Here is an 11,075-nt window from a genome sequence, read left to right as displayed (position 1 = left end):
CAAGGGTGCCAAGACCATTCAGTGGCCAAAGGACAGTTTGTTCAACAAATGGTGCTGGGAGAACTGGATATCCACAAGCAAAAGTATGAAGTTGGACCCTTACCTAATACTATATACAAAAATTAACTCAAAATGGATCAAAGACCTAAATGTAAGACCTAAAACTCTAAAGCTCTTAGAAGTAAACATAGGGCAAAAGCTGCATGACACTGGATTTGGCAATGACATCTTGGATGTGATGCCAAAGGAACAGGCAACAAAAGAAAAAATACACAAATTGGACTTGATGAAAATCTTTAAATTCTGTGCATCAAAAGATACTATCAAAGACGAAAAGGCAAGCCACAGAATGGGAGAAAATATTTGCAAATCATATGTTTGATAAGGAATTAATATCCAGAATATATTGAGAACTCCTAAAATTCAACAACAAAGCAAACAATCTGATTAAAACACAGGCAAAGGATTTGAATAGACATTTCTCCAAAGAAGATATACACATGGACAATAGGCACATGAAAAGATGCTCAACATCACTCATCTTTAGGAGAATACAAATCAAAACTACAATGAGATACCGCCTCACACTCATTTAAATGGCTGCTATTAAAAAACAAAACAAGAAGTGTGGGTGAGAACGGAGAGAAATTGGAACCCTTGTGCACTTTGTAGTAACATAAAGAGGTACAGCCACAGTGGAAAACAGTATGGATTCCTCAAAATATTAAAAACAGGATTATCATATGATTCAGCAATTCCCTTTCTGGCCATGTACCCAAAAGAATTAAAAGCAGGATCTCAAAGAGATATCTGTACACCCACCATGTTCACAGCAGCATTATTCACAGTAGCTAACATGGAAACAACCCAAGTGTTCATCAGCACATGAATGGATAAGCAAAATGTGGTATATCCGTACAATGGAATATTATTCAGCCTTAAAAAGGAAGGAAATTCTGACTCACGCTATAACATGGATGAAGCTTGAAGACATTATACAGGGTGAAATAAACCATTCATAAAGTGACAAATACTGTATAATTCCACTTACATGAAGTACTTAGAGTAGCCCAAGTCATAGAGACAGAAACCAGAATAGTGGCTGCCAGGGGCTGGGGGAAGGGTAGAACGGGGAATTACTGTTTAATGACTATAGAGTTTCAGTTTTATGAGAAGGAAAGAGTTCTGGAGATGTACAGCGGTGATGGATGCACCACATAATGAATGCATTTAACACCACCAAACTGTACACTTAAAAACGGTTAAAATGATAAATGTTATGTTTTGTGTATTTTATCACAATAATAAAAGTGGTGGGGGGAGGGCCACTGCCCATAAAAATCTAGATTGTGGGAAATTTAATAAGAAAAAGACCTGGTTATTTGAGTAAATAGATAAATTTAAAGGAGAAAAAAAAAAAGGAAGATATATATTAACAGAGATTTAGAGTGCTAAAACTAGTACTCTCGTGAAAGTTTGATGAGGAACAGGATATTTCCTCTGCAAATTACTTCATTATAAAGGGAAAAAATGATAGTTTTACAACAGAGAAAACTGGTGGATCTGTCTTAACCAAGTGATCAAAGTTAAAATCACCAATAATGAGACAATTTGATGCTGTGTCTCCTGACATGAAACACTGAGAATATTACTTATGTGATGTTGTACTTGCCAAATATGCATAACTTGAAACTAATCATGAGGAAACCTCAGATCGCCCAAAACTGAGGGACATTCTTTAAAATAACTGGCTTGTACTCTTCAAAAATATCAATGTCATGAAAGATGTTGAAAGGCTGAGGAATTGTTCCAGATTAAAGTAATCTAAAGAAAAACGACAACTAAATGCAGGGGCAATCCTGGTTTGGATACTAGACTGGAAAAAAAAAATGTTAAAAAGAACATTATTGGTTATTTTCTTGGATCCTAGAACAGAAAGAGGACATTCGTGGAAAAACTAGTGAAATATGAATAAACTCTGGAGTTTAGTTAATAGTGATGCACCAGTATTGGTTTCTTAGTTGTATTCTGGTAATGTAAGATGTTAGCATTAGGGGGAAAAGGTGAGGGGTATATGGGAACCCTCTATACTATCTTTGATACTTTTCTGTAAATCTGAAATTATTCCAAAATTTAAAATTTATTTTAAAAAGAACATTATTGGGACAAGTGGGGAATTTTATGGATGACAGATTATAGTATTATACCTGAGCCAATACGGTTGCATGGAACTGAGAATAGAGTTTTGGTTTTTTGCCAACATCTTGTACAGTCTAAGAGAATGAGATCACTGACAGAAACTCTCTAGGTGGCAGCTTATACTTCTCCAGTACTGGAAATATATTTTAACTTAGTCTACTGTGTTTCTTCTTCCACCTAAGAAAGGGAGCAGATTTATGGAACCCAGATTACATGTATCCTGATATATTACAATTAAAATTTCCTGGCTCCATTTTACTCCCAATGGTCTGGAGCAGACCACTGCACACTTCATGCCACCCTGACCTATGCAGCTGCTCTTTCAAGGGCATCTCACACCAGGCTGGCAACAGTGGAGCCCCCTACTCCTCTTGCTCTTGTTTATGTAGTTTGGAGTTTCTCAGATGAGGGGCATGGGCAGGTCAAGGAGAGACAAAATGGGAATGGTAAGCATTAAGTAGGATGAAATGAGGACTTCATGTAGGAAATAAGAGAAAACAGTTAAAAAAGGGAAAACCTCGTGATATAAATACCTAGATTTTCCTGTGTGGTTGCAAATTGATTCTGAAGACAATTTCAACAAAAAGAAGGTTCCAGAAATTTGGAATAACTGTCAAAGTGAAATCAGCATATAGCCTCCTAAAGTAACTTGGAAAGACAAGATTTAAAATAGGTCTTTTAAGTTCTATCTTAATCTAGATCTTTAAGTTATCTGATGTCTAAGGAGATGGGTTCTAGTATGCTTGTTCAAAAGAGCACTATTGTTCATTTATAGTCACTACTCAACATTACACTTCAAAAAATGGCTAATAAAAGAACAATGCAACACAGTTTTAACACCTTGAACTTTAAAAAGTCCTGATTTCTGAATTCAGATTCAAGCTGAGTTTTGTCACCAGTCAAGAAAAGGCATAAATTTTTTGACATTAACACATAATATTCTGGAAAGCAATAAAAACTTTAGCTTAAATAATGATTGGTTATTCCTTTGAAGGGAATATACAGAATTTACAAAATGTCACATTCCAAAGTGAAGTTGCTAAGCAGACAAACTTACTCTTTTCAAACAACTTGATTAATGATGCATGCTGGTCATATGGAAAATCCCAGGCACCTTTAGGAGCTAAATCTGTATCGATTTCTTTAAAAAAAAAAAAACAAACCCAAAACTCTCTCCCCAAAAGTTGAAAAGTATTATGACACCCTTCTTTATTAAAATCAAATACAGACGATAACTCAATTAAATACTATTTGAGCTATGGTTACATCTTGTGTCGATATAACAATGAAAAAACAGAAACATTTGAAGTGCAAATGTTTTATTTATAAATTTAAATACTATTTTCCTCAACTGAATACTTAAGAGAATACGACTGCTTTGTCTCAATTAGTATCTTGTTAAAAACTTTCGTTTTGGTGTTTACATACATAGGAAAACACCTTTATAAAAAGTTTCGTAAGAAGTCTTCACTTCTATAATTGAGGAGTTTCTGGTTCAGTAACACTGCCATGCCCATTAAAACTGCCAGCAAATGGGTGTAAATATTACTGAAATTCATACTACATATTAAACCATATTTGCTCACCTGATTTTGCTTGTTACTGTCAGAATTGGAAGAAAAAATGGTGATATCTACTGTAGAAACTCTTAACAGATATAATTTAATATAATGTATAAGCATATATTCTATACTCACACTTGCATAATCGTATTGTTATAAAAATTAAAAATCAGGAACGGTAAAAGTAATTTTCACTGACTCCTTGATTATTTAATTTATGCTTGCTTTCCAAGCTCTATGCTATATTTCTTATAGTTCAGTGTTTCCTGTGATCTTTTCTGGAAAAGTTTATCAATTTCAGAATATAATTGACATTGATTGTTTTTTATGAGAATCTACTCTCCCAGATTCATTCAAATTGTGGACTTCTCCTTACCATGAATTCTCTGCTATTTAGTAAGATCAATCTAATATTTAAGGCCTTCTCATATTCATAAAGTGAATATTATGTATGAATTTTCTGATGTACAATAAGATTTGACTTCTGGGAAAATGATTTCCCACATTTGTTACATTCATAGGGCTTCTCTCCTGTATGAGTTATCTGATGTCTAAGGAGGTGAGACTTCTTGATGAAGGCTTTGCCACATTTAATACACCCATAAGGTTTCTCTCCCGTATGAATTCTTTGATGTGTAACAAGCACAGATGTGTTGCCGAAGGCTTTGCCACATTCGATACATTGGTAGGGTTTCTCTCCTGTATGAGACCTAGTATGTTTATAAAGGGATGAACTATATTTAAAGGTTTTCCCACATTCCTTGCATTCAAATGAGTTCTCAAGTTCATGAGATTTCACATGTTGATTAAAGGATGAGTTCCAGGTGAATGTTTTCCCACACTGACTGCATTCATAAGGTTTCTCCCCAGTGTGAAGTCTCTGGTGGACCATGAGCTGTGCTTTTTGCATAAAAGCTTTCCCACAATCATTGCACACAAAGGGTCTCACTCCATTATGCGTTTTCTGATGAGTTGCAAGGTGTGCCTTCCCGCTATAGGCTTTCCCACATTCACTGCATTCATAAGAATTTCCTCCAGTATAACTTCTATTATAATTAACTAAATCTATATTAGACTGCAAACTCTTCCCATATGATTTACATTTATATGTTTTTTTTCTTGCGGGATTAAGACTTGTGTTCATACTATAACAGTGGTTTCTCTCCATAGCCAGAATTTTATTGAATGTGAACAAAACTGACTTCAAAAAATTGTCTTTGCCTTCCTGATGCTTCTCTCGTTCATCAACAAGTGGGCAGTCAGTTTCTACAAAAGAGAATAAAACATTCCTAGTTATTTTTTTCACCGCCATGTTATAGAGAGAAGCATCTATGGTTTCAAATTCAGTCTCTCATTCTGAAACAAAGCCTGTATTTGCGCCTTGCTTCTCCTGAGCTTTAATAACAAAACTGTTAAAGAGAAAGTGGGAGCAGATGAATAACAATCATGAGAACAGATAGCTTAACTGTGACCTGTGTAAAGACAGTAAAATAGGCACAAGGTGCAGCGACTAGGGTACAAAGGAGGTCAAAAGGTTGCTCAACAAGGGTGGAGGGCTAGTTCATGGAATGAGGGCAGCCTATACTGGAGATCTGATTAATGGATAGGGTAACCAGGGAAACAGGAAAAAAGAGAGTAAAGGGAAAATATACAGAACAGTCTAGGTTTGGAAGAGGAAGATCAGAGGCAGAGTCCTCACTACTTAATTCCTAGATTACTCTGGTAGGATAGGTCTCTCTTTCTCTCATTTATGTCTCTTTTTCTTATTCACTCTGTACAATTCCAGTTTCCCTTAGGAACATTCATGTCTCCAGTCCTCTAACCCCACTGAGACCACAGCTGAGGCACATCTGTAGATAGGGCTTCAACTACTGACAGCTGGGATTCATTCTTACACATACTTATAAACCCAGGAGCACAAATGTCCAGCAGGTCACCCAAGGGCATAGATTCTGTCTATATGCTATCATTTTATTCTGGCTGGGTTTCTGTATATGACAACTGTCATATTTATTTTTGACAAATAATGTCTTTATTTCCTCTTTCAATCTGCCTAACGAACTACCCTCCAAAAAAGGTGCTTTGCAAAAAAAAAAAAAGAAAGTACATGGAAGGATTCATTTGAAAAAAATAAAATAATAAATAAATAAATAAAGGTGCTTTGCTCCTGAAGTCACATTTTTTCACTCCTATCCTCAAAACCCTAAAAATCCCAAATCTGTTGCTCCATTAAAAAAATTGGGGGGAGGGAGTTATAATTCCACACTCTCAAGTTTCCCTCCATGTGGAGTGTTAGTACAATACTCCCGGACTCTTGCTCTATGTCTTATCCTTCTCTGTGGAGCTGGACTGAATAGTGAGCTCTAGCCATTAGTATACATTTCTTTATAGAGTGGTTCTGAATATAGGGACTGGGTTCCTTTCTTCTTTCCTCTCTACTTCAACCAGTGGGAAGCAGCATACTGTGTTACCACTCCCAACAATAACCAACTGAAAATCCAGGATAATCAGCTCGGTAAACAAAACTATACAGTACATGACACTCACGCGATCTAAGCCTGCATTCCACTAGTCCTCAACAAATACCCTCAATTCCATGGATTCTAGACTCCTAAATAACGATGATCTTTTGCTCATGTTCCTTCCCCACCTTAACTTGTCCTCTCTCATCTCCTCTCATCCTATCTGCTACATAGATATTCTTTAGGGAGGAGTCACTGTTCCATGATCTCAAAAAAAAAAAAAAAAAAAGATTTCTCCAATCTTTGTATATTTTAGACTTTAAGCTCCATTTTCTTTGAATTTCTAAGATAGTCACTACTGCTGCCTATATATTCATTTTGACAATGAAGTAGAACAAAATGGCAATTTTTTTTTTTCTGGTGGCTGGCCAGTACAGGGATCCAAACCCTTGATCTTGGTGTTAAAGCACCGTGCTCTAACCAACTGAGCTAATTAGCCCAAAACTACAATGTTAATGTGCACTGAACAAATGTTTCACACTCACTTGTCAAAGATTTAAAATATTTTTAAATGAGCATGTTTTGCTGTTCCAACTACCACTTATGCACTTAGAAAATGGTAATGCATTCTTTGCTTTCTTTGAATCCTTCTCAGGAAATATTTTAAAAAGCCTTGTTGAGTGGAAGAACAAGACACATCCTCCACAATGTGTGCTTTTACAATAATGAATTAATGAAATGTTCACTGAATGCCAATTATGTGCTCAGCACTGGTGGAAAGGAAGAAAGTAATACAGGTCATTCTCTTCAGGGCACTATCATGAAAAAACATGCCTTGAAAGCCACAAGGGTTTTTCTAAAAATCCAAGACAGTATACATCAAGTTTTCATGAAAGAGACATAGTTGAGTTGATTTGGGAGTTCAAAGTAGACATTAACCTAGGTTGGAGTTAGAATGAAAGAGGAAAAAACTGAAGATAGACTTAGTAGCACGCTGGTTGTAGTTAGGTGGAACAAACCAGAATCAAAAGGTCTGATGCAGGCTGGCCAGTTAGCTCAGTTGGTTAGAGCACAGTGCTGACAATACCAAGGTCTCCAGAGTTTGATCCCTGTACCAGCCAGTCACCAAAAAAAAGGGGGTGGGCCATTTAAATACCATGAAACAGGTTATTAAAAAATTCCTTATATTGTTAGGAGAGTGACAAGAAATATAGAATGATATGGATAAATCTTGGAGGAACACCTAAGATAAACCAGAAAATATAATGGAATTGGCCAAATAGGAACATAAATAACCCAGACACAATATCAGTAATTAGAATTTATTTGGTTTATGTCAGTATAAGGTGGGGCCCCAGGGAATCTAAAATACACTTAATTGATGTCCTAATCACTTGAAACATACTTCTTTTATGGTCTTTGTGGAAAGGGAGACTATGAAGCAATGGGCCAGTCATTATTCGCTAATGTAATGTAAAGATAAAGGTGAAGGTTGAAGAATTTTAAAAATTAGTTACTTTGAAAAAACAGAAAAAAAGGCCAGGTGGGATAAGGTTATGGGAACAGAAATTCGGTGAGACAAACAGGCTAAAGATGGCATAAAACAAATAACTTTAGCCTTCAGAGTGATGAGACTTCTGAGGGAGTCACTATGGAGAGAAGCTGAGAAGACAGAAGAGAAGGCAAGAAGCAAAAGGTGAATAAACAGTAATGGTGAGGCTAGATTAGCAGGGAAACAACTAAAATAAAGCTGGAGGAGAATATCAAAAGGATATCAATAGTACCCAGTGAAGCATAAAGATGCACTAGAAGGTAGATACCCCAAGTTATCAGCGAGAGTAAAGATGAGCAAAATGGAGTATAAGATGCAAGAAAAGGTATAAGTTAAAAAAAAAAAAAAGAATTAGAGAATGATGTTACTAAAAGTTTTGAAAGAAAAAAACTAACATACACTGAACACTTACTATATTTGCCGATTACCTGAAGTTGAACATTGATATGGGTTGACTGTTTGTCCCCTCCAAAGCTCACGTGGAAGACTGATCCCCAATGTAGCAGTATTTAAAGGTAGGGCCTTCAGAAAGTGACTGGATCATGAGGGCCCTGCCCTTGTGAATGGATTAATGAGTTATCATGGTGTGGAGTGGTGGCTTTATAAGGAGAGCACCTGAAAGCACTCTCACCATGTGATACCCTGATTGTCAGTGGCTCCATAGAGAGTTCCCTCCAAGAAGAAGGCCCTCACCAGGTGCTCCCCTCAACCTTGGACTTTCCAGCTTCCAAAACTATAAGAGATAAATTCTATTTCTTTATAAATTACCCAGTTTCAAGTATTCTGTCATCAGCAAGAGAAAACAAACTAACACACATGTATTAGCTCATATAACCTTTATAGGCAATCTGAGGTAAGGATTAATATTATCCCTATTTTATAAATAAAGAAAATTATGCCACAAAATAATTTGCCCAAGGTAAGACAGAGATTGGTAGAGTAAGGCTTCAAATCCACATAATTTGACTACATTTATATATATATTATATATGTATATATATATATCTGTAATCATGTTGAGAAGGAAAGAAAAACAGAGATTTTAGAAATTAAGAGAACAGAAACAAAGCAAGGACTTAGATGAATCAGGCAGTGCAAGGATCCAGAGTAGAGAGGGACACCCTCTACACAGCAGCTGAGCAAAGGGAGCAAGTACCTATGTGAGGACAGTGAAAGTGAAGGTGTCATTTGGGGATCTGATGATGTTACGTCAAGTGTACCCTGACACTTCCAAAGGTGTACGGCTTTTAAGAGGTGCTTCCTGAAAAGTATTTAAGGTGTACAGCTTTTAAGAGGTGCTTCCTGGAAAGTATTTCAAAGTTGCCTGTCTCTCACTGACCAACCAGGATCTCAGTTTCAAAGGCTCCCATCTGATTTTCTCTCACCCACCTGGATAGCTCCAATATGGACTCTCTCCCTCCACCATCCATGGCTCTTGTCCTTGTTCCACCTTGAAGATCACTTTTGTTTTAGTAACTGGACATCCTGTTCATGAAAAAAACAAAATAAAACACAGAAGTGGGGACATAGTGCTAGGGACACACAACTACCTCACAATTCAGGTTTGCCTCTTTGAGTCTCAGGGCTTTTAAAGGATGACAAATGGGCTTTAGAACAGAACAGACCCTTCTCCTCCATTTGGGAAGCAGAAGCATAAAGAGACTATCTGATCCCCAGAGGGGATTAACAATTTTTGACCACTAAAATTCAGGGCCAAGCTTATTAATGCTTCAGAATGTACACAGTTTTCACAAGTCTTAGACGGAGGACATTATATTAGTACATTCCAAGTTACACTGAAAAATTACCACCCACTGTCCTTACCCACTGAGATGAGGTTTCTATAGTTCTCCAACATCACATCCCAATACAGCATTCTCTGATCACAGTCAAGAAGCTGCCACTCCTCTGGGGTGAAGTCCACAGCCACATCCTGGAATGTCATTGGTTCCTGTAATAGCATGCTCATCTTCAAACTCAAGTGTGCACCGTTAGGGGACTTGCAAGGGAATCATGGCATCCTCTTATCATATCATGTTCACTGTTGAGATTGTAGCAAGTTATATATGATAACTACTATACACTTGATTCAGAAACATACTATGTGATAGAAACAAAAATCATATTAAAAACATCCAATTAGTGGGCCGGCCCGTGGCTCACTCGGTAGAGTGCGGTGCTGATAACACCAAGGCCACGGGTTCGGATCCTATATAGGGATGGCCGGTTTGCTCACTGGCTGAGCGTGGTGCTGACAACACCAAGCCAAGGGTTGAGATCCCCTTAACTGGTCATCTTTTAAAAAAAAAAAAAAAACATCCAATCAGTGTCAGAACAATTCAATGGAGGAAAGAAAAGTCTTTTCAACAAATGGTGCTGAGACAACTGAATATCCACACACAAAAGAATGAAGTTGAACTCCCCATCCACCTCCCATCATGTACAAAAATGAACTAAAATAGATCAGAAGCCTTAAATGTAAAAACTAAAAGTATCAAAGTTTTACAAGGCAGTGGTTTCTTAAATATGACAGAAAAAAAGTAAGAGACAAAGGAAAAAATAAATTGAAATTCATCAAAATTAAAAACTTCTGTGCTTCATAGGACACCATCTAGAAAGTAAAAAGAAAACCCACAGAATGGGAGAAAATATTTGTAAATCATATATCTGATAAAAGATATATCTAGAATATATAAAGAACTCTTACAATTCATCAATAAAAATACAACCCAATTTCAAAATAGGCAAATGCTTTGAACAAACATTACTCCAAAGACATAAATATGGTCAATAAGCACAAGAAAAGACACTCGACAACATTAGTCATTAGTGAAATGCAAATCAAAGCCACAATGAGATACTACTTCACACTCAAGAGGATGGCTAAAATCAAAGGCAGACAATAAGAAGTGTTGCCAAGGATGTGGAGAAATTGGAACTCTTATACATTGCTGGTGGGATTGCAAAATGGTGTAGCAGCTATGCAAAACAGTTTGGCATTTTCTCAAAATGTTAAACATAGAGTTCCCATGTGAAACAGCAATTCCACTCCTAAGTATATACCCAAGAGAATTCAATACATGTCTGCACAAAAACCTGTACACAAATGTTCATAGTAGAATTACTCATAGTAGCCAAAAAGTGGAAGCGGTCTGGTATCCATGAACTGACAAATGGTAAGCAAAATGTGGTATATATCCATAGTATAAAATATTATTTGGCAATAAAAAAGGAACAAAATGTTAATATATCTACAATATGGATGAACCCTGAAAATATCGTGCTGGGTAAAAAACGCCA

The 11,075-nt window shown here is 36.6% G+C and overlaps 1 protein-coding gene across 2 annotated transcripts in view; it reads right to left on the bottom strand.

The window, feature by feature from the left end:
* Positions 1-3,999: 3,999 nt before the first annotated feature.
* The window catches only part of ZNF684 (zinc finger protein 684), a 28,790-nt gene continuing 21,714 nt past the window's right edge, over positions 4,000-11,075 (bottom strand). For both annotated transcript variants that reach the window (XM_063105342.1, XM_063105344.1), the window contains 3 exons: positions 9,600-9,726; positions 9,165-9,260; positions 4,000-5,027 (listed from right to left, as the gene is read on the bottom strand). In XM_063105342.1, coding sequence (XP_062961412.1) covers positions 4,207-5,027; positions 9,165-9,260; positions 9,600-9,726 — 1,044 coding nt within the window. In that variant the 3' untranslated portion in view covers positions 4,000-4,206. The remainder of the gene's footprint in view (positions 5,028-9,164; positions 9,261-9,599; positions 9,727-11,075) is intronic.

The sequence above is a fragment of the Cynocephalus volans genome, chromosome 8, assembly GCF_027409185.1.
Source record: "Cynocephalus volans isolate mCynVol1 chromosome 8, mCynVol1.pri, whole genome shotgun sequence".
Classification (NCBI taxonomy): domain Eukaryota; kingdom Metazoa; phylum Chordata; class Mammalia; order Dermoptera; family Cynocephalidae; genus Cynocephalus; species Cynocephalus volans.
This window is presented reverse-complemented; position numbering and strand designations above follow the sequence as displayed.